The 25,116-nt window shown below is 39.2% G+C and overlaps 1 protein-coding gene across 2 annotated transcripts in view; it reads right to left on the reverse strand.

Moving 5' to 3' along the window:
• LONRF2 (LON peptidase N-terminal domain and ring finger 2) overlaps positions 1 to 25,116 on the reverse strand; it is a 57,069-nt gene that overhangs the window by 12,573 nt on the left and 19,380 nt on the right. For both annotated transcript variants that reach the window (XM_078444384.2, XM_078444383.2), the window contains exons 3-7: positions 5,539 to 5,661; positions 3,257 to 3,415; positions 2,524 to 2,725; positions 1,788 to 1,887; positions 1,391 to 1,505 (exon numbers count right to left, since the gene is read on the reverse strand). In XM_078444384.2, coding sequence (XP_078300510.1) covers positions 1,391 to 1,505; positions 1,788 to 1,887; positions 2,524 to 2,725; positions 3,257 to 3,415; positions 5,539 to 5,661 — 699 coding nt within the window. The remainder of the gene's footprint in view (positions 1 to 1,390; positions 1,506 to 1,787; positions 1,888 to 2,523; positions 2,726 to 3,256; positions 3,416 to 5,538; positions 5,662 to 25,116) is intronic.

Here is a 25,116-nt window from a genome sequence, read left to right on the forward strand (position 1 = left end):
AGTGAAAACAAGACAGAAGTCATCTCTGTCCCTAAGGAGCTTATATTATAGTGCCAACCTCAATGCACTGGTTCATCACACAGCCCCCTAACCAAATAGCACTGAACGCAGACATGAATGAAGGGTCTGTGTTACAAACAGTGGTCATAAAGACATGCATCTTACTCTCTGAGAATAAGAAAGCTGCCTCCAGGTCCACTGGTCCAGACAAGCATGGGTACAACAAGGCAGTGGGCCAGATGCTACCCACTGTTAGCAAGAAGAGAGAGCAAATACTGTGGAGTAAACCTGCACAGGAACAGCTGAAGGAAACTGCTACAAAGACTCAAAAAGCATCCACCAGCAGGACACATGAATGATATTCATGATTATTCAGGCTCTCCCTGAGTAACTTAGAAAGACTCAGGATGTATGCAATTAAAAGAAACTATGTACAGATAATGCTCTAGAAAGGTCTCAATTATAGTTTTGGCAGTAAACTAAGTCACAATTATTTAAAAACTCATGTAAGTATGATATCTCCTGTACCATATCAAATTCAAAAATAAATTTTACTGTATATTTTTTTTAAAAAAGACACTTGATTGTATTTAAAATGCATTTAGTGAGTTTGATCTCTAGAAGTAATTAAGGCAAATATTTGTAGTATCATTTTACAGGTAACTGCCCTCCCAGAAGTTAAATAACTTGCTTCGTGGAAGGTTAGTGGCACCAAGAGTACCAGAGCCCACATAGTTGACAGAGTCATGATGTGAAAAGTTGATCAGAAAGCTTTTAAAAGCTTTTAAGTGTTGTTTATTGTATTTACCACACCTATGGTATGGATTTAAACAGTTTATTTTTGAGTTAGACATAACTAAGCAGCTTCCCTTCATGGAAACTTATGTATTACTGGCTTTGATTTCAGACAAAAGATGCAACTGACAGGGCACCAAAGGGATTTCCCAGTATCAAAAATGATCAAGTCTTCGATCCTAAGAAAAACTAAGTACTATAATATGACTTCACCTTGAGATGAAGTAAAGGACCGAATCCTTGGCACATATTAAGTATGCCATTATATTACCTCAACCCTTTATGATTAACATAGGGTAAGGATTCAGCAATGTTATCTCAATTATTTATAATTAATGCATAGTAAGAGCTCCAATTATGTTACCTGTTTTCGATACTCATGCCTGAAAATTTCCCTGAAGTTTAATGGGTTCTGTATCTAAACTTCCTCTGTGTCTCTTTTGAGAAATCCATTAGGAAAAAGACCTATCTTTGGAGAAATCCAACTTTCTTTAATAAATGGGTAGTCAAAACAAAGCCAACCCAAGAAATGAGCACCTGCTGAGGGGTAAGAAGAGGGGCCGAACAGTATTCTTGTTTCAGAAGAAATACTTACTTCTGAAAGTTTTTCTTTGCACAACGGACAATGCGGGGCATGGTCAAGGCAGCGCTCAAGGCATTTTAGGCAAAATGTATGTCCACATGGCGTAGTCACAGGCTCAAAGAGCAACCTGCAAAATATATCTGAGTTTTTAGCCAAAAATTGTCCAGAAGAGATTTTCAAATAATCTATTTATTTTCTAAGAATTCCTTAAGACAATTTCCCTACTGTTGTAGAAATCAATTATATCTATTTCCATTTATAGCTTCCTTATCAAATTTTTAGAAAATAAATCATTTATTGCTAAGGTATATATAATTTCTCTGATAATGAAAAGCCTATTATGTTTATGATATCAAATTCAGGAAGGATGGATATTTCAAAGAGTTGCACAGATTCTATGTCATCCTACCTCATGCAAAGGGCACACTCAAAGTCCGTTACATCTATGGAGAGCTCTGGACCTTCTCCTACATTAGAGGTCATATTCCTTTGAGGTGAGGAACCTGCCTCTGAAAAAGTTTAAAATGCTAAAATTAACACTGCTTATATGGATACCAGCATGCAATAATTGTATTTCCTCTGGCTAAAAGTGTTACATTAATGTAACAAATCATACTAGGAAGGAATAGTTCCTAACCTGATTAACAATATACAGCAATAATTTATCTGGACAGTGGACTTGAATAAAAGGTAAAGTTATAACTAAATTTTCCCTCATTTTGACTATGAAATCCTTGTGGGATTAACCGCTTAAATTGTTCTATAATCTTAAAGCTGACATATTCCTTTCATTATTAATTTTAAACTATCTGTGTAAAAATTAAAAAAAAGAAAACATTGGGGGTGCCTGGGTGGCTCAGTCAGGTAAGTGTCCGACATTGGCTCGTGTCATGATCTCACGGTTCGTGAGTTCGAGCCCCACGTCAGGCTCTATGCTAACAGCTCAGAGCCTGGAGGCTGCTTTGGATTCTGTGTCTCCATCTCTCTCTGTTCCTCCCCCACTTGCACTCTGTCTCTGTCTCTCTCTCTCTCAAAAATAAATAAAGATTAAGAAAAATTTAAAAAAATAAAAAAATACATTGAATATTAGCTAACCTTCTATCACTCTGGAGTCACACAACTCCATGATAAAACAGTTTACTGACCTTTTTTGGGAATTTTCCCAGGACCATTCAGGTCATGCACATCCTCCATATCATTTGGAAATTGTCTCTTTAAACTGGTGCTGGGTGCTCCTGGAAGGATACTTTCTAACACTTCTTTATCCTCCTCAAAGTGCAGACCCAGTATAAAATACAAAACCGAAGAATTTGTATTTCTGAACACATCGGATTTCTCAGGTGGATTCTGGTTAAGTAGGAAAAAAGAATCCAAAATATTAAAGAAATCACAAAATAAGAGAAAATTGTATTCATGCAGTAGCCTTTCTTAGACATCTTTGGAAAAAAACAGGATTGTACTCTTCATTCATCACTGGTTTCATCTACTAACTTCTAAGATGAGCTTTGCACTTCCTGTAGTAAAATACAGAATAATTCTCCTTGAGACAGATCAACTGAATATCAGTCTTCATATATTCAAATCATCCTTCTGCTTTCTTTTCTCCAAGCCAAAATAAGTTCAGGTCTCCTGATGCTTGGGGTTCCCAATGTGTGCTGTCCTAAATCTTTCTTTCTACATGTTTCTTTGCATCATTTTCGTTACTTCCATCAATTTCCTTTAAAAGGTTCAACTCTCAGGTTGAGGAGCTAGAACCTGTCTTGAGAAGTACTTCCAACTAATATAACACCACAGTCTGAATAACTTGTAAATGTTGAAAATTAAGGAATTACATAAAGTTTAATCAAGATAATATTGACAAACACATGCACTTTGTACCTTAGAACTCCCTGCATTGTCACCTTCTTCCAGAGGCTGGGTGTTTATATCACTGGCACACTGAGCCTTCAACCTGCTGTTCAATATTCTGCTTTGGATGGAAGGTGTTAAATTTTGATGCACATTTTCTGAAGCTGGGAACAACACCTCACACATTACCTGTAAAATTTCCAAGAAGAAAAAAATATGTTTTAAAACACTTTTGAAAAATACATAGTATGCCTTAAAGATCCAAAGGAAACTACGGGGCAAAATGATCCAAGACATTGAAAAGAATAGTTACCATATTCCAATTGCCAATGTTTTAAAACTCAAGTTTCTGAAACCATAATCGATGCTTTAAGCATTTTGGCTAGCAGTACCTTTCCACTTTAGTCTAACCAACTACAAAATATGAGCATCACTATTTCTGTCTGGCCCTTACACATCTGCTACAGAAAATCACCCCTAAAGTCTCATGGTTAAGAGAGAAAAGTGGGGTCTAGAGGTTGCAGGGATCCTAAATTAAATCCAAGTCGTGATCACCCACAGGACTGAGACATTTCTAGAGGACTGCTCAACTTACAAGAGAACTGGAAGAGCCACCTAGTAAAGAACTATAAAAGGAAGACAAGGTGAAGGGCCGTAATTCTAGTTCAAGAGCCACAGACCAGCCTTTGGTGGTAGTGGGAAGTAACTGCCAATCACTCGATGGTCCTGCCAATCCTCATGGACTCAGCTGAAATCCAAGGGCTTAAGAGAAGTCCAAAGCAGTGACTGAAACCTAATAAAGAGTCCTCCATGGTTCTTCATGTCATAGGTCAGTGCACCACACCCATAACTGCTGTATCAAGAAGAAACAGCACTCAGCATGGACATTAATGTCCTCAGCACTGGCTCTGAGGGGCTTCACTAGAGCAGCAGAAGGCTGCCTGGGAGGATACCATGTTTCACGGGCACCACCAGGCACTGTTTTGGGACTGTGTGAGACAGAAGACATCTACCACTCACAGAAAGCTACAGGGAAAAACATCATATCTGAAATAGCACCAGACTGACAAGAAGCACCACAAGATCTAGATTCTGGTCCTGGGACCTTTATACATCTGCTTAATTTTGAGCTCAAGCTGAATTTCCTATGATGCTGTTGTAAAAAGCAGTTGAGACGCATTTTAACATTCTTGTGAAATGTGCAGGTGGAACAAAGCAGGCAGGGATAGTTAGAAAAGCCAATGTTAAGATTCAATGTTATTTTGACAAGTTGAAACAACGGCCAAAACCAGTAAGTGATGATTTGACAGCATTAGCGAAGACCAATAGACTGCATAATAAAAGGATAAAAAAAGTATTGCTACAAGGTTCTCACTGAAAACAAACAAAAAAGATGTAGGTGTTTTGTCTAACTATGAGCCAATGGTGTGATGGTATTAGGCTAAAAATAAACATGCCTCATGAAATGAACACAAGGGAAGGTGAAAGGTGACCCCTATAGTTGTCAGATTTGGATGCTGGGGTACACTAAATGTATCCAAAGGAGGAAACCTTACTACCCTGTAAGGATGTTCAGGCCAAAGAAAGACTTGAGACAAAGATAACAGTCCATCTCAAATATCTAAGGTGCTTTAAAATGGAGAAGGAAGAATAGATTCATTATTCCTTGCTGCCAAAAATAAAACTAGACTGGAAAGTGGAAATTACAAGGTAAATGTGTGGTAGAAGTCAGCAATAGCGTTAAAATAGGGAAACACTGACATAAAAACAAGAACTGCTGGTCACTGCACCTACTAAGACTGTAACTATTGTACAGGTTCTTTTACAGTAAGTGTGACTCAGTGACTTCTAAGAAGACTGGGCTAAAGACCTGAATAAGAGAGAAGATATTTCTGCATTGTTCTGGTGAAGCTTTGCTAAAACTTTCAACTCAACCTATGCAGCTAGACTGGTATATTTTGCGTATTATCACAATGTCTTTTATAGGGCTCCTATACAAACTATAATGTTTGAAATTACCACTCTAAGGAAACTCACTTTGCTTCTCCAGTCTCACACATGGATCCTCCCTCACTAGCACGTGCCATTATTTCAGCAGAACAGAGCTATATGAAAGCCATCTCACTGTGCTTTATCCCTGGATGAAAGTTACCAAGTGCATGAAACTCATCATTATTCCTGTGTGTTTTTAATCATATTGTTATGAATATTCAGAATTATATTTCTTGTTTATGTGACAGGAGTCACTAGCATGGACACAAGGGCTATATAAATGAGACTTAAAGAAGAAAGTCATTTAAAGAAAATCATACCTTCTGTGCTTCTTTCTTCACAGAGTTACACTCAGGATTTAAAGCAAGGCAGTAGAGAAACTCCTTCAACACTTCCTTACTTCTTCCCAATCCAGAAAGAGCCTGAGCTTTCACATGATGCCCCTGGATTCATCAAAAAACAAGATATACATTTTAAAAAATGGTGTGATTGTATTCTTGTATACAAGGAGACCTGAAAAAAACCATTAGAACTATTTAATTTTCAAATTAGCTAGAATAAACAAAAACCCATCAAGGTTGGCCTCTAGCTCTTCTACCTTGGAAACCAAGCAAACCCAAATGCCTCATAAACACAATCCACAATCAGCCAACAGGGGTCACCAGACTAGGAATTTGAGCCCAAGGCAGTTCCAAGGTACATGCTAAGAGAGAAGTGGCTATCTACCAACTTTAAATACACTCAGTAATCACAGATCGCAACCATGTTCCTGTCTTCATGGAGCATATAGACTTGTAAGGTAAGACAGACATGAGCAGAAATATCTATAACACAAAGCATAGCCTACAAAATACTACAACAGAAATAAACAAAGTGTAATATGGATCAGAATTTTCCACCAGCATTTTTTTTGGTAATTGCAGAATTTTCTCAAATCATTGTAAATACTGTAATTTATCAGTTCACATATTATCTTTAGTCTTTTTCTTATTTATTTTTTGTTACTCTCTGGTTCTTTGTTCATATTTAAGAAAGATGTACTGTTTCCAACTGTTTTTCTCTTATGTTGAGTCAGACCCTCGTCCTCCATAGTCTTCACTGCTGAATGGAAGCTTTTTTGGGTCCTTTGTCTACATAAAAGAGATCTATTTGAGAGATTTTATTTTCGGGTGTGTGACAGGGAAGCCAGGCCTTATGCTGGGAGCCCCATGTACCAGGATTTAGAGGGGCTTACTCGGGGGGGAGGGGGGGGGAAGGACCTGTCACATGCATTGGCAGCCACAATTTTCCCCAGGCATTTTGTGCAATTCTTTGCAGGAAGTCGGGGTGAGGCACCAGGACTTCTCTTTCTCCACAACTGATCTGCATGGCAGAGTGAACTGGCACCATCAAGCAAACCTTCTCTCTTACTCCTTTCCTAAGAGCTTAAATCGAATCCTTCCTGGAGTTTATTTTATGATGTGAACTCGGCTCCCATTGAACTATAACATCCTCTGCTCTTTCATCCATTAACCTGCATTCCAAACATTTTCTGAGCTTTCTAATCTCATAAATGTTCCTCATTCTCTTCAGCTATAGACTTATACTTGCTTATACATTCTTGCCACCACAGTTTTAGGGACATATAATTTATGTATAATAAAATCCACAAATTTTTATGAATACTTTTAAAATTTAAATTTTAGTTAATATACAGTGCAATATTGGTTTCAGGAGTAAATTTAGTCGTTCATCACTTATATACAACGCTCAGTGCTCATAAGTGCCCTCATTAATACCCGTCACCCATCTAGCTTATCTCCCACCCACCTACCTCCATAAACCCTCGGTTTCTTCTCTCAGAGTCTCTTGTGGTTTGTTCCCCTCTCTTCTCTTCCTCTACCTTACCACATGTTCTGTTTGGTTTCTTAAATTCCACATGTGAGTGCAATCATATGGTATTTGTCATTCTCTGATTGATTTATTTCACTTAGCAAAATACATTCTAGCTCCATGCATGTTGTTGCAAATGGCAAGATTTCAATCTTTTTGATGGCTGAGTAATATTCCATTGTATGTATACAACTGTATGTATGGATACAATTCCATTGTGTGTGTACGTGTGTGTTTATCATGTATACCACATCTTCTTTATCCATTCATCAGTTGATGGACCTTTGGGCTCTCTTCATAGTTTGGCTATTGTTGATAATGCTGCTATAAACACTGGGGTGCATATATTCCTCTGAATCTGTATTTTTGTATCCTTTGGGTAAATACCTAATAGTGCAATTGCTGGATCGCAGGGTAGGTCTATTTTTAGTTTTTTGAGGAACCCCCCTACTGTTCTCCAGAGTGGCTGCACCAATGTGCATTCCTACCAGCAGTACAAGAGGGTTCCCCTTTCTCTGCATCCTCACCAACACCTGTTGTTTCTTGTGTTGTTAATTTTAGCCATTCTGACCAGTGTGAGGTGATACCTCATTGTGGTTTTGATTTGTATTTGCCTCATGATGAGTGATGTTGAGCATCTTTTCATGTGTCTGTTAGCCATCTGGATGCCTTCTTTGGGAAAGTTCCTATTCATGTCTTCTGCCCATTTCTTAACTGGGTTATTTGTTTTTTGAGTGTTGAGTTTGATTTTGGATACTAACCCATTACCAGATGTGTCATTTGCAAATATCTTTTCCCAATCTGTAGGCTTCCTTTTAGTTTTGTTTATTGTTTCCTTCATTGTGCAGAAGTTTTTTTTATCTTAATGAGGTCCCAATAGTTCATGTTTGTTTTTGTTTCCTTTGCCTTTGGCGATGTGTCCAGTAAGTTGCTCCAGCCAAGGTCAAAGAGGTTGCTGCCTATGTTCTCTAGGATTTTGATGGTTTCCTATCTCACATTTAGGTCTTTCATCCATTTTGAGCTCATTTTTGTGTATGGTGTAAGAAAGTGGTCCAGTTTCATCCTTCTGCATGTTGCTGTCCAGTTTTCCAGCACCATTTGTTGAAGAGACTGTCTTTTTTCCATTAGATATTCTTTCCTGCTTTGTCAACGATTACTTGACCATATAGTTGTGGGTCCATTTTTGGGTTTTCTATTCTGTTCTATTGAGCTGTCTGTTTTTGTGCCAATACCATATGGTCTTGATGACTACAGCTTTATCATACAGCTTAAAATCTAGAATTGTGATGCCTCCAGTTTTTTCTTTTCCAGGATTGCTTTAGCTATTCAGGGTCTTTTCTGGTTCCATACAAATTTTACATAGAAACATATTGTTTGCTCTAGTTCTGTAAAGAATGCTGGTGGTATTTTGATTGCATTAAATGCATAGGGTGCTTTGGGTAACAAGCAACAAAAACAATGTTTGTGCTTCCAATACGTGAGCATGGAATGCTTTTCCATTTCTTTGTGTCCTCTTCAATTTTTTTCATAAGTCTTCTGTAGTTTTTGGAGTACAGATCTTTTGTCTCTTAATTAGGTTTATTCTTAGGTATCTTATTGGTTTGGGTGCAATTGTAAATAGGAATAATTCCTTGATTTTTCTGTTTTGTTATTTGTGTATAGAAATGCAACAGATTTCTGCACATTGATTTTATACTCTAAAATTTTGCTGAATTCATGTATCAGTTCTAACAATTTTTTGGTGGAGTCTTTCAGATTTTCTACATAGGTACAGTGTCATCTGCAAACAGTGAAAGTTTGCCTTCTTCCTTGATTTGTACACCCTTTCTTTTTGTTGTCTGATTGCTGAGGCTAGGACTTCCAGGACTATGTTAAATGGTAATGCTGAAAGTGGGCACCCTTGTCTTGTTCCTGACCATAAGGGAAAGGAGTTTTTCCCCACTGAGCATGATATTAGCTACGGGCCTTTCCTATATGGCCTTTATGATGTTGAGGTATGTTCCATCTATTCCTATTTTGTTAAGACTTTTTACCAATAACGGGTGCTGTATTTTGTCAAATAGTCTTTCTGCATCTATTGACCGGATCATACGGCTCTTATTCTTTTATTTTTTTAATGTTTTCATTTATTTTTCAGAGAGAGAGCATGAGAAGGGGAGGGGCAGAGAGAGAGGAGGACAGAGGATCTAAAGAAGGTTCAGCAGACAGCCCGATGTGGGACTCAAACTCACAAACCATGAGATCATGACCTGAGCCAAAGTCCAATGCTCAACCTACTGAGCCACCTAGGTGCCCCATATCCTTTCTTTTATTAATGTGGTGTATCACGTTGATTGATTTGTGAATATTAAATCATCCCTGCAGCCCAGGAATAAATCCCACTTGATCATAGTGAGTAACTCTTTTAATGTACTGCTGAATTCAATTTGCTAGTATCTTATTGAGAATTTTTGCATCCAGGTCCATCAGGGACGGATATTGGCCTGTAATTCTCCTTTGCCAGGTATTGGAATCAAGGTAATGCTGGCTTCGTAGAATGAGTTTGGAAGCTTTCCTTCCATTTCTATTTTTTTTTTTTTTTTTTTTGGAACAGTTTGAGAAGAATAAGTATTAACTCTTCTTTAAATGTCTGGTAGAACTCCCCTGGGAAGCCATCTGGCCCAGGACTCTTGTTTGTTGGGAGATTTTTTAAAAATGTAATTTATTGTCAAGTTGGCTAATATACAGCATATACAGTGTGCGCTTGGTTTTGGGGGTAGATTCCTGTGATTTATCACTTATATGCAACACCCAGTGCTCATCCCAACAAGTGCCCTCCTCAATGCCCATTACCAATTTTCCCCTTTCCCCCACCCCCCCCCCCACCCTATCAACCCTCAGTTTTTCCTCTGTATTTAAGAGTCTCTTATGGTTTGCCTCCCTCTCTGTTTGAAACTATTTTTTCCCTTCCTTTCTCCCATGGTCTTCTGTTAAGTTTCTCAAGTTCCACATATGAGTGAAAACATATGATATCTGTCTTTCTCTGACTGACTTATTTCACTTAGCATAATATCCTCCGGTTCCATCCATGTTGTTGCAAATAGCAGGATTTCATTCTTTCTCATTGCCAAGTAGTATTCCATTGTATATATAAACCACATCTTCTTCATCCATTCATCAGTTGATGGACGTTTGGGCTCCTTCCATAATTTGGCTATTGTTGAAAGTGCTGCTATAAACATTGGGGTACATGTACCCCTATAAATCAGCACTCCTGTATCCTTTGGATAAATTCCTAGTAGTGCTATTTCTGGGTCATAGGGTAGTTCTATTTTCAATTTTTTGAGGAACCTCCCCACTGTTTTCCAGAGTGGCTGCACCAGTTTGCATTTGTAGGGAGATTTTTGATTACTGATTCAATTTCTTTGTTTGTTATGGGTCTATTCAAATTTTCTATTTCTTCCTGTTCCAGTTTTGGTAGTTTGTGATATTCTAGGAATTTGTTCATTTCTTCCAGATTGCCTTCTTCCAGATTGCCCAGTTTGTTGGTATATAATTTTTCATAGTATTCTCTTATAATTGTTTTATTTCTATGGTGTTGGTTGTGATCTGTCCTCTTTAACTGGTGATTTTATCTATCTATTTTGTTCCTATCTTTTTTCTTTTTGAGAAGTCCGGCTAGGGATTTACCAATTTTAAATGTACAATGTATGACATTTGACAAATGTATACACTGTGTAACTACAACCACAATCATGATGTAGCACATTTCCATCACCCCAGAAAGTTCCCTCATGCCCTGTGAAGTCAATCCTCTCCTCTCTCCAAGTTCAGGAACAACTGATCTGTCACTACAGTTTTGCCTTTTTGACAATTTCATATAAATGTAATCACACATGTTTTTGTGTTCCTTCTTCACTTAACGTGATGCTTCTGAGGTTCACCCGCATTGTTGAATAGACAGATACTTCATTATTCCCTATCACCATGTAGGGTTCCACTGAATGATTATACTACAATCTGATTATTTGAATTTTTTAATTTTTAAAAAGAAATTTTATTATTTCATAGTACTTCATTCAGACAAGTGAATCACACACAATAAACCAGAAATGTTTAAGTTACCAGACATTTGCTGACTAGTAACCTTACTCAAATAGACAGTTATGACAGGTCATATGCACAGTACAACTCATCTTGTTTATCTCCTTGAAAAGTCTCAGGAATGACAGGTTGTGGGAGTTAAAGCAAACAAACACAAAAAAATACTGTCACATAGCCCAAAACTAAGAATTTGAACTCCTCCAGATGATAGCTGAATTCAGTTTTTTTCAATCCAGATTTATTGAAGAATTAACAAATATAACATATAAAATGTAGCACCCAACATGACGATTTGATACACACATACACTGTGAAATGATTCCCACAATCAAGGTAATTAACACATCTACCACCTCACATAGTTAACTCTTTTCTTTCTTTCTTCCTTTTCTTCTTTCTTTTCTTTTTTTTTGCAACGAGGACACTTAAAATCTACTTTTAACAAATTTCAAGTATGTAATCCTGTATTACTAACTATAGTCACCATGCTGTATATTAGATCCTCAGAACCTGCTCTTCTTATAGTTGTACCCTTTGACTTACATCTCCCCATTTCCCCCTCCCTCCAGGCACTGGCAATCACCACTCTATTCTTTTTTTTTTTTTTTTCAATATATGAAATTTATTGTCAAATTGGTTTCCATACAACACCCAGTGCTCATCCCAAAAGGTGCCCTCCTCAATACCCATCACCCAACCTCCCCTCCCTCCCACCCCCCATCAACCCTCCGTTTGTTCTCAGTTTTTAACAGTCTCTTATGCTTTGGCTCTCTCCCACTCTAACCTCTTTTTTTTTTTCCTTCCCCTCCCCCATGGGTTTCTGTAAATTTCTCAGGATCCACATAAGAGTGAAAATGTATCTGTCTTTCTCTGTATGGCTTATTTCACTTAGCATCACACTCTCCAGTTCCATCCACGTTGCTACAAAGGGCCATATTTCATTCTTTCTCATTGCCACGTAGTACTCCATTGTGTATATAAACCACAATTTCTTTATCCATTCATCAGTTGATGGACATTTAGGCTCTTTCCATAATTTGGCTATTGTTGAGAGTGCTGCTATAAACATTGGGGTACAAGTGCCCCTATGCATCAGTACTCCTGTATCCCTTGGGTAAATTCCTAGCAGTGCTACTGCTAGGTTATAGGGTAGGTCTATTTTTAATTTTCTGAGGAACCTACACACTGTTTTCCAGAGTGGCTGCACCAGTTTGCATTTCCACCAACAGTGTAAGAGGGTTCCCGTTTCTCCACATCCTCTCCAGCACCTATAGTCTCCTGATTTGTTCATTTTGGCCACTCTTACTGGCATGAGGTGATATCTGAGTGTGGTTTTGATTTGTATTTCCCTGATAAGGAGCGACGTTGAGCATCTTTTCATGTGCCTGTTGGCCATCCGGATGTCTTCTTTAGAGAAGTGTCTATTCATGTTTTCTGCCCATGTCTTCACTGGATTATTTGTTTTTCGGGTGTGGAGTTTGGTGAGCTCTTTATAGATTCTGGATACTAGCCCTTTGTCCGATATGGCATTTGCAAATATCTTTTCCCATTCTGTTGGTTGCCTTTTAGTTTTGTTGGTTGTTTCCTTTGCTGTGCAGAAGCTTTTTATCTTCATAAGGTCCCAGTAGTTCATTTTTGCTTTTAATTCCCTTGCCTTTGGGGATGTGTCAAGTAAGAAATTGCTACGACTGAGGTCAGAGAGGTCTTTTCCTGCTTTCTCCTCTAGGGTTTTGATGGTTTCCTGTCTCACATTCAGGTCCTTTATCCATTTTGAGTTTATTTTTGTGAATGATGTGAGAAAGTGGTCTAGTTTCAACCTTCTGCATGTTGCTGTCCAGTTCTCCCAGCACCATTTGTTAAAGAGACTGTCTTTTTTCCATTGGATATTCTTTCCTGCTTTGTCAAAGATGAGTTGGCCATACGTTTGTGGGTCTAGTTCTGGGGTGTCTATTCTATTCCATTGGTCTATGTGTCTGTTTTTGTGCCAATACCATGCTGTTTTGATGATTACAGCTTTGTAGTAGAGGCTAAAGTCTGGGATTGTGATGCCTCCTGCTTTGGTCTTCTTCTTCAAAATTACTTTGGCTATTCAGGGCCTTTTGTGGTTCCATATGAATTTTAGGATTGCTTGTTCTAGTTTCGAGAAGAACGCTAGTGCAATTTTGATTGGGATTGCATTGAATGTGTAGATAGCTTTGGGTAGTCCTGACATTTTAACAATATTTATTCTTCCAATCCATGAGCATGGAATGTTTTTCCATTTCTTTATATCTTCTTCAATTTCCTTCATAAGCTTTCTATAGTTTTCAGCATACAGATCTTTTACATCTTTGGTTAGATTTATTCCTAGGTATTTTATGCTTCTTGGTGCAATTGTGAATGGGATCAGTTTCTTTATTTGTCTTTCTGTTGCTTCATTGTTGGTGTATAAGAATGCAACTGATTTCTGTACATTGATTTTGTATCCTGCAACTTTGCTGAATTCATGTATCAGTTCTAGCAGGCTTTTGGTGGAGTCTATCGGATTTTCCATGTATAATATCATGTCATCTGCAAAAAGTGAAAGCTTGACTTCATCTTTGCCAATTTTGATGCCTTTGATTTCCTTTTGTTGTCTGATTGCTGATGCTAGAACTTCCAACACTATGTTAAACAACAGCAAACACCACTCTATTCTATGAAATCAGATTTTATTTTTTTTAGGTTCCACATATACTGGTAGCACACAGTATCTGTCTTCTCTATCCAGTTTACTTCACTTAGCGTAGTGCCCTCCAGTTCACCCACATTGTTACAAATAACACAATTTCCTTCTGTTTTAAGGCTGAATGATATTCCTGCGTGTGTGCGTGCACACGCAGGTGTGCCTCACACCTTCATTATTCACCCACACTTAGGTTGTTTCCATATCTTGGCTACTGTGAATAATGCTGCAGTGAACATGAGAGTGTAGGTATCTGTTCAAGATACTGACTTCATTTCCTTTATATACCCAGAAGTATGACAGCTGAATCACACAGCAGTTCCATGAGGAACTGCATACAGTTTTCTATAATGGCTGTACCAATTTACATTACCACTAACAGTGTACAAGCATTTCCTTTTCTCCACATCTTTGCTAGTTATCTCTAGTCTTTTTGATACTAGCCATCCTAACAAGGTGTAAGGTAATATTTCATTGTGGTTTTGATTTGCATGTCCTTGATGAGTGATGAGCACCTTTTCATGTACCTATTGACTATTTGTATATCTTCTTTGGAAAAATGTCTATTCAGGTCCTTTGTCCATTTTTTAGTCTCCCTATTCAATTTTTGCTATTGAGTTGTAGGAGTTCTTCATCTATTTTGGATATTAGCCCATTATCAGATATATGGTCTGCAAATATTGTCTCCCACTCCACTGCTTGCCTTTTCAATTTATTGATTGTTTCCTTTGCTGTGTAGAAACTTCTAGTTTGATACACTCCCAACGTGTTTATTTTAGCTTTTGGTACCTCTACTTTTGGTATCATATCCAAAAAAATTATTGCCAAGACCACTCTCAAAGAACTTTCTCCTTAAGTTTTGCTAGGAGTTTCGTAGTTTCAGGTTTTACATTTAAGTCTTTAAACCATTTCAAGTACATTTTTGTGAGTGGTATAAGATAGAAGTCCCATTTCATTTGTCTGCATATGGAGATCTGCTTTTCCTAACACCATTTATTGAAGAAACCCTTTCCTCATTGTGTGTTGTTGGCACCCTGGTAGAAGTTAGTTGACTACATATGCATGGGTATATTTCTGGGCTTTAAATTTTGTTTCATTGGTTTATGTGGCTATTTTTATGCCACTACTGCACTGTTTTGCTTGCTATAACTTTGTAATACAGTTGAAATCAGGAAGTGTGATGCTTCCCACTTTGTTCTTTCTCAAGATTGTTTTGGCTACTAGGGATCTTTTGTGCTTCGCTATGAATTTTAGTATAGTTTTTTCCATTTCTGTGAAAAATCCCATTGGAATTTTGATAGGAATTGCACTGAATCTGTAGATTGCTTTGGGTAGTATGGACATTTTGACAATATCAACTCTCCCAATCTAAGAACAAAGAATATCTTTCCATTTATTTGAATCTTCAATTTCTTTCATTAAGATCTTATGGCTTTCAGTGTACCGGTCTTTCACTTTCATGGTTAAATTCATTCCTAACTATTTTTTTATTCCAGATGCTACTGTCAATGGGATTTCTTTCTTAATTTCTCTTCAAATAGTTTCTTGTTATTGTATAGGAATGCTAATTTGTGTTCTGCAACTTTAGAGAATTCCCTGGTTAGTTTCAACAGTTTTTTGGTGGAATATTCAGGGTTATCTATATAAAAAATCATGTCATCTGCAAGCAGGTAATTCTTCCTTTCTGATTGGATGTCTTTTTTCCCCTCCTTTTTCTTGCCAAATTGCTGTGGTGAGGACTTCCAATATTATGTTGAATAGAAGTGGTAAAAATGGGTATCCTTGTCTTGTTCCTGATCTTAGAGGAGAGACTTAACTTTTCAATCTTGAGTATGATGTTAGCTGTGGGATTGCCCATATAACCTATACTATGTTGACAAACATCCCTTCTACACCTAATTTGTTGAGTTTTTATCATGACAGGATATTGAATTCTGTCAAAAATTTTTTCTGCATCCATTGAGATGATCATATGATTTTTATCTTTCATTCTGTTAATGTGGTATATCACACTGATTGATGTGCAGAAGTGGAATCATACTTGCATCCCAGCAATATATCCCACTTGATCATGGCATATTCTTTTAACATGTTCCTGATTTTGATTTTGCTAGTATTTTGTTGAGGATTTATTGCATCTATGTTCATCAGGGATATTGGCCTATAATTTTCTTGTAGTGTCCTTATCTGGATTCACTATAAAGGTAATGTTGGCCCCATAAAATGAGTTTGGAAGTATTCCTTCTTTTTCAATTCTTTCTAAAAATTTTGAGGATTGGTATTAATTCTTATTTAAATGTTTGGTAGAATTTATCTATGAAACCATTTGTCCTGGGCTTTGGTTTTTTTGGGAGATTTTGATTACTGATTCATTCTCCTTGCTGATTACTGGTATGTTCAGATTTTTTATTACTTCATGATGAAGTCTTTTTTTTTTTCTTTTTTTAAAAAAAGTTTTATTTAAACTTCAGTTAGTTAACATACAGTGTAAGCTTAGTTTCAGGTATACAATACAGTGATTCTGCAGTTCATCAGCCGGTACTCATCACAACAAATGTATTCCTTAATCTCCATCACTTCCATCCATCCCCCCCATCTCCCTTCCACTAACCATCAGTTTGTTCTTTATAGTTAAGAGACTTTTTTTTCAATTTTTAAAATTTGTTTTATTTATTTTTTTAGAGAGAGAGTGCTAGCAGGGGAGAGGGTCAGAGAGAGAGAGAGAGAGAGAGAGAGAGAGAGAGAAAGAGAGAGAGAGAGAGAGAGAGAGAAAGAGAGAGAGAGAGAGAGAGAGAGAGAGAGAATCTTAAACAGGCTCCATGCTCAGCTTGGAGCCTGTTGTGGGGCTCGATCCCACAACACTGGTATCACAACCTGAGCCAAAATCAAGAGTCAGGCACTCAACGGACTGAGCCACCCCCAAGAGCCCATTTTTTACTTTATCTCTTTTTTTCTTTGCTCATTTGTTTTATTTATTTTTTCAAAAAATGTTTATTTATTCTGAAATAGAGAGAGCAGGGGTGGGGCAAAGAGCGAGAATCTCAAGCAGGTTCCACACTGTCAATGCAGAGCCTCATGCAGGGCTCATCTCACAAACCATGATATTCATGATTAAGTTGATAAGTTGTATGTTTCCAGAAATTTATCCATTTCTTCCAAGTTATATAACTTGTTGGCACATAATTATTCATAGTCTTTTACGATCCTTTGTATTTCTGTGGCATCAGTTATAATGCTTCCTCCATTTATAATTTCATTTCTTTCAGTCATCTTTTTTTTCTTAGTCTAGCTAAAGGTTTATCAATTTTTTCTTTTCAAGAAACCAATTCTTAGTTTCATTGATCTTTTGTCTTTCTAGTCTCTATTTCATTTCTGCTCTAATCTTTATTCCTTCTGCTAAATTTGGGCTTAGTTTGTTCTTTTTATAGTTACTTGAGAAATAAGATTAAGTTGTTTGAGATCTTTATTTTTTTTTTAATTAATGTAGGTGTCCTATAAACCTCCCTACTAGAATTGCTTCTGTTGCACCCCGATAAATTTTGGTATATGTGTTTCCATTTCCATTTGTCTCGAGATTTTTTTTAAATTTCTCTTTTGATTTCTTCTTTGACTCATTGGTTGTTTGGAAGTCATTTCATTTCCACGTATTTGTGATTTTTTTTAGCTTTCCTCCTGTTACTTTTTCTAGTAACCATTGTGTTTGGAAAGGATATTTGATAAGATTTTAATCTTCTTAAATTTGTTAAGACTTGTTTTGTGACCTAACATATGATCCATCCTGGAGGATGTTCTCTGTGGTCTTCAAAGCAATACATATTTTTTTTGCTCTTGGGTGGAATATTCTGTATATGTTTGTCAGATTCATTGGCCTAAAGTATAGTCTAAGTCCATTACTTCCTTGCTGATTTTCTGTCTGGATGATGTGTATTTGATGGGGAAAGATTTTCATTTAAAGCTGGCTGCAAGGGCACTGGCTGGCTCGGGTGCAGTGGCATAGTCTACATGCAGATCTGTCTACTGAGTCCAATGCTGGCAAAGGCAGTGGGAATCCTCAGTGGCCAAGACTGTGGGCATTCTGGGGGGGTCTGTGATGGCACTGGTGGCTGGGGCTGTTGGTGTCCTCGATGGTAAAGGCTGCTGGGATCCTCCTGTTCTACTTTGTCTGTGGGTGTTAAGTTCTAGCCAAGAGGATCCCTTTATTTATTTTTTAAGTAGGCTTCATGCCCATCACAGAGCCCAACATGGGGCTTGAACTCATGTCCCTGAAATCATGACCTGAGCTGAGATCAAGAGTCAGACGCTTAGCCAACTGAGTCATCCAGGTGCCCTGCCAAGAGGATCCCTCTTGGTGACAGTTCTGATGTGCTGGCATTCAGAACAGCAAAGGAGCTGGAGTCATGGGCTTAGTGACATGCAGAACTACCAGAGCCCATGGCCTGGGACACAGACTTATTTCCTGTGATGATAGTATCTGAGATGTAAGAGTGTGTGCATGGGTTCCTGGGTGGCTCAGTTAGTTAAGTGTCTGACTTCAGCTCAGGTCATGATCTCACCGCTCATGAGTTTCAGCCCTGTATTGGGCTCTTTGCTGACAGCTCGGAGCCTGGAGACTGCTTCAGATTCTGTGTGTCTCCCTCTCTCTCTGCCCCTCCCTTGCTTTCTCTCGTTCTCTCTCTCAAATTTAAATAAACATTAAAAAAAAGAAGAGTGCGTGCAGATCACCCACGGAAACGGGATCTGGGAAACTCATATAATGACATTAGTTTAAGGGGATAAAGGGAAAGCAAGATGCATCAGCAGCACAGCCCAGGGATGACAGGGCACAGAGGTATCCCTATTCAGGACTGAGGGGTAGGGCACACAGAAGCAGCTGTGTGGCCCTAGTGATGGCACAGCAGCAGCTACACAGCCCCCAACTCGGGACCAAAGGGGTGGGATACAGAGCAAAGGCAACATGACCCAGTGATAGCAGGTAAAAGCTGTCACTTAGGACCCAGGATGCAGGGCATAGAGCAGCAGAAGCTCAGCTTTGGTAATGGTGGGCCAATGACAGGGCTTAGGACTGAGGGGGGTGGGGCACAACACAGAGGTAGCTCTGGTCCCTGTAGATGGTGAGGCCCTGTGGCATCCCAGTCCTGCAGAACTGGGCACAGCAATAACTCGGGCTCCAGTGGGCAAGTGTCACCATAGCAATGGCTCCAGCCCTGGGAAGGAGACCCTGAGACAGGATTCTGGACAGCTCCATCAGCTGGGTTCGGCATTGGTTAAGAGTTCTGGGGTCCTCAGTAGTAAAGGCTGCAGAAGTTCCTGGTGAAAACAAGGACTGCTGGAATTCTCTTGTTCTCTTTACCCTATGCGGTGAAATCCCTCTGAGGGGATCCTTCTTGGTGCTGAGCTGGTCTGAACTGGGGGATGTAGTGATACAAGTAAAATACTTCCTACACTTTTCTATGTGACCATCCTTAGTTTTGGAGCTCTATAGGTTTTCTGCTGCTTCTTTGCTGTAGTCCACAGCTTTCCCACAGTTTTCACTGTTTTGTAGTTGTTTATTGCTTTGGTTGTTTTCATGGGGGAGATAAGTGTTGGGACCACCTGGTCTGCCATCTTGTGATAGCCTCTATTTACATGCTGATGGACAAACATATGGGTTATACTCAGTCTTTGACTATTATGAATTAAGCTGTTATGAATACTGTATTAATATCTTTTACTTTTCTTGGGAAATATCTAAGAGTGACTGTTGGATCACATAGGAAGTGTATGCTTAACTTTAAAATTTTTTTTTTTTTTCAACGTTTTTTATTTATTTTTGGGACAGAGAGAGACAGAGCATGAACGGGGGAGGGGCAGAGAGAGAGGGAGACACAGAATCGGAAACAGGCTCCGAGCCATCAGCCCAGAGCCTGACGCGGGGCTCAAACTCACGGACCGCGAGATCGTGACCTGGCTGAAGTCGGACGCTTAACCGACTGCGCCACCCAGGCGCCCCTATGCTTAACTTTAAAGAAACTTCCAAACTGTCTTCTGTTGTGACTGTACCATTTTGCATTCACACACTGTGTGAGAGTTTTAGTTGCTGGACATCCTTCTCCACACTTACTATGGTCAGTATTTTAAATTTAAGCCATTTTAGTGAGTACTGAGTGGTATCTCCTTGAGGTTTTAATTTGTATTTCCCTAATGACTAATGATGTGGAACATCTTTTCATGTGTTTACTTGATATTCCTAGGTCTTCTTTGGTGAAGTATCTGCTAAAATCCTTGCCCGTTACTTAATTGAGTTATTTAAATTATTATTGAGTTGGTAAGTATTCTTTATATATGCTATATACAGATATATACCTCGCAAATATGTTCTCCCATTCTGCCTTTTCATTTTTATAGCAGTATCTTTTGAAGAACAGAAGTTTTCAATTTTGATGAAGACCGATTTACTAACTTTTTCTTTTACAATTTGTGTTGACTAAGAAGTCTTTGCTTAACAAAAAGTGACAAAGATTTTTACATTTTGTTTCAGATATTCTATAGTTATAGCCTATATATTTAAGGCTATGCTCCATTTTGAATTAATTTTTATATATGATGTAAAGAGAGGGGTGAGGTTCATTTTTTTCTTTTGCAAATAGATATGCAATTGCCCCTTACTACAAATTATGAAAAGATGATCTTTTCCCTAAATCTTTGCACTATTGTAAAAAAACTAATTCGCGGGGAGTGCCGGAAGATGGCGGCGTAGGAGGACGCGGGGCTCACAGCGCGTCCTGCCGATCACTTAGATTCCACCTACACCTGCCTAAAGAACCCAGAAAACCGCCAGAGGATTAGCAGAAGGGAGTCTCCGGAGTCAAGCGCAGACTAGAGGCCCACGGAAGAGGGTAGGAAGGGCGGCGAGGCGGTGCGCGCTCCACGGACTGGCGGGAGGGAGCCGGGGCGGAGGGGCGGCTCGCCGGCCAAGCAGAGCCCCCGAGTCTGGCTGGCAAAAGCGGAGGGGCCGGACAGACTGTGTTCCGACAGCAAGCGCGACTTAGCGTCTGGGAGGTCATAAGTTAACAGCTCTGCTCGGAAAGCGGGAAGGCTGGAGGACAAAGGGAGGGAGAGCTGCTGAGCCCCCGGACGGCAGAGCTCAGCTTGGCGGGGAACAAAGGCGCCAGCGCCATCTCCCCCGCCCATCCCCCAGCCAAAATCCCAAAGGGAACCAGTTCCTGCCAGGGAACTTGCTCGCTCCGCGCAAACACCCAACTCTGTGCTTCTGCGGAGCCAAACTCCGGCAGCGGATCTGACTCCCTCCCGCTGCCACAGGGCCCCTCCTGAAGTGGATCACCTAAGGAGAAGCGAGCTAAGCCTGCCCCTCCAGCCCCCGTGCACCTTGCCTACCCACCCCAGCTAATACGCCAGATCCCCAGCAACACAAGCCTGGCAGTGTGCAAGTAGCCCAGACGGGACACGCCACCCCACAGTGAATCCTGCCCCTAGGAGAGGGGAAGAGAAGGCACACACCAGTCTGACTGTGGCCCCAGCAGTGGGCTGGGGGCAGACATCGGGTCGGACTGCGGCCCCGCCCACTAACTCCAGTTATACACCACAGCACAGGGGAAGTGCCCTGCAGGTCCTCACCACGCCAGGGACTCTCCAAAATGACCAAACGGAAGAATTCCCCTCAGAAGAATCTCCAGGAAATAACAACAGCTAATGAACTGATCAAAAAGGATTTAAATAATATAACAGAAAGTGAATTTAGAATAATAGTCATAAAATTAATCGCTGGGCTTGAAAACAGTATACAGGACAGCAGAGAATCTCTTGCCACAAAGATCGAGGGACTAAGGAACAGTCACGAGGAGTTGAAAAACGCTTTAAACGAATTGCAAAACAAAATGGAATCCACGATGGCTCGGCTTGAAGAGGCAGAGGAGAGAATAGGTGAACTAGAAGATAAAGTTATGGAGAAAGAGGAAGCTGAAAGAAAGAGAGATAAAAAAATCCAGGAGTATGAGGGGAAAATTAGAGAACTAAGTGATACACTAAAAAAAAATAATATACGCATAATTGGTATCCCAGAGGAGGAAGAGAGAGGGAAGGGTGCTGAAGGGGTACTTGAACAAATTATAGCTGAGAACTTCCCTGAACTGGGGAAGGAAAAAGGCATTGAAATCCAAGAGGCACAGAGAACTCCCTTCAGACGTAACTTGAATCGATCTTCTGCACGACATATCATAGTGAAACTGGCAAAATACAAGGATAAAGAGAAAATTCTGAAAGCAGCAAGGGATAAACGTGCCCTCACATATAAAGGGAGACCTATAAGACTCGTGACTGATCTCTCCTTTGAAACTTGGCAGGCCAGAAAGGCTTGGCACGATATCTACAGTGTGCTAAACAGAAAAAATATGCAGCCGAGAATCCTTTATCCAGCAAGTCTGTCATTTAGAATAGAAGGAGAGATAAAGGTCTTCCCAAACAAACAAAAACTGAAGGAATTTGTCACCACGAAACCAGCCCTACAAGAGATCCTAAGGGGGATCCTGTGAGACAAAGTACCAGAGACATCACTACAAGCATAAAACATACAGACATCACAATGACTCTAAACCCATATCTTTCTATAATAACACTGAATGTAAATGGATTAAATGCGCCAACTAAAAGACATAGGGTATCAGAATGGATAAAAAAACAAGACCCATCTATTTGCTGTCTACAAGAGACTCATTTTAGATCTGAGGACACCTTTAGATTGAGAGTGAGGGGATGGAGAACTATTTATCGTGCTCCTGGAAGCCAAAAGAAAGCTGGAGTAGCCATACTTATATCAGACAAACTAGACTTTAAATTAAAGGCTGTAACAAGAGATGAAGAAGGGCATTATATAATAATCACAGGGTCTATCCACCAGGAAGAGCTAACTATTATAAATGTCTATGCGCCAAATACCCGAGCCCCCAGATATATAAAACAATTACTCATAAACATAAGCAACCTTATTGATAAGAATGTGGTCATTGCAGGGGACTTTAACACCCCACTTACAGAAATGGATAGATCATCTAGACACACAGTCAATAAAGAAACAAGGGCCCTGAATGATACATTGGATCAGATGGACTTGACAGATATATTTAGAACTCTGCATCCCAAAGCAACAGAATATACTTTCTTCTCGAGTGCACATGGAACATTCTCCAAGATAGATCATATACTGGGTCACAAAACAGCCCTTCATAAGTTTACAAGAATTGAAATTATACCATGCATACTTTCAGACCACAATGCTATGAAGCTTGAAATCAACCACAGGAAAAAGTCTGGAAAACCTCCAAAAGCATGGAGGTTAAAGAACACCCTACTAACGAATGAGTGGGTCAACCAGGCAATTAGAGAAGAAATTAAAACATATATGGAAACAAACGAAAATGAAAATACAACAATCCAAACGCTCTGGGATGCAGCGAAGGCAGTCCTGAGAGGAAAATACATTGCAATCCAGGCCTATCTCAAGAAACAAGAAAAATCCCAAATACAAAATCTAACAGCACACCTAAAGGAAATAGAAGCAGAACAGCAAAGGCAGCCTAAACCCAGCAGAAGAAGAGAAATAATAAAGATCAGAGCAGAAATAAACAATATAGAATCTAAAAAAACTGTAGAGCAGATCAACGAAACCAAGAGTTGGTTTTTTGAAAAAATAAACAAAATTGACAAACCTCTAGCCAGGCTTCTCAAAAAGAAAAGGGAGATGACCCAAATAGATAAAATCTTGAATGAAAATGGAATGATTACAACCAATCCCTCAGAGATACAAACAATTATCAGGGAATACTATGAAAAATTATATGCCAGCAAATTGGACAACCTGGAAGAAATGGACAAATTTCTAAACACCCACACTCTTCCAAAACTCAATCAGGAGGAAATAGAAAGCTTGAACAGACCCATAACCAGCGAAGAAATTGAATCGGTTATCAAAAATCTCCCAACAAATAAGAGTCCAGGACCAGATGGCTTCCCAGGGGAGTTCTACCAGACATTTAAAGCAGAGATAATACCTATCCTTCTCAAGCTATTCCAAGAAATAGAAAGGGAAGGAAAACTTCCAGACTCATTCTATGAAGCCAGTATTACTTTGATTCCTAAACCAGACAGAGACCCAGTAAAAAAAGAGAACTACAGGCCAATATCCCTGATGAATATGGATGCAAAAATTCTTAATAAGATACTAGCAAATCGAATTCAACAGCATATAAAAAGAATTATTCACCATGATCAAGTGGGATTCATTCCTGGGATGCAGGGCTGGTTCAACATTCGCAAATCGATCAACGTGATACATCACATTAACAAAAAAAAAGAGAAGAACCATATGATCCTGTCAATCGATGCAGAAAAGGCCTTTGACAAAATCCAGCACCCTTTCTTAATAAAAACCCTTGAGAAAGTCGGGATAGAAGGAACATACTTAAAGATCATAAAGGCCATTTATGAAAAGCCCACAGCTAACATCATCCTCAACGGGGAAAAACTGAGAGCTTTTTCCCTGAGATCAGGAACACGACAGGGATGCCCACTGTCACCGCTGCTGTTTAATATAGTGCTGGAAGTTCTAGCATCAGCAATCAGACAACAAAAGGAAATCAAAGGCATCCAAATTGGCAAAGATGAAGTCAAGCTTTCGCTTTTTGCAGATGACATGATATTATACATGGAAAATCCGATAGACTCCACCAAAAGTCTGCTAGAACTGATACATGAATTCAGCAAAGCTGCAGGATACAAAATCAATGTGCAGATATCAGTTGCATTCTTATACACTAACAATGAAGCAACAGAAAGACAAATGAAGAAACTGATCCCATTCACAATTGCACCAAGAAGCATAAAATACCTAGGAATAAATCTAACCAAAGATGTAAAAGATCTGTATGCTGAAAACTATAGAAAGCTTATGCAGGTAATTGAAGAAGATATAAAGAAATGGAAAGACATTCCCTGCTCATGGATTGGAAGAATAAATATTGTCAAAATGTCAATACTACCCAAAGCTATCTACACATTCAATGCAATCCCTATCAAAATTGCACCAGCATTCTTCTCGAAACTAGAACAAGCAATCCTAAAATTCATATGGAACCACAAAAGGCCCCGAATAGCCAAAGTAATTTTGAAGAAGAAGACCAAAGCAGGAGGCATCACAATCCCAGACTTTAGCCTCTACTACAAAGCTGTCATCATCAAGACAGCATGG

Source organism: Panthera onca, chromosome A3 (genome assembly GCF_046562875.1).
Source record: "Panthera onca isolate mPanOnc1 chromosome A3, mPanOnc1 haplotype 2, whole genome shotgun sequence".
Lineage (NCBI taxonomy): Eukaryota > Metazoa > Chordata > Mammalia > Carnivora > Felidae > Panthera > Panthera onca.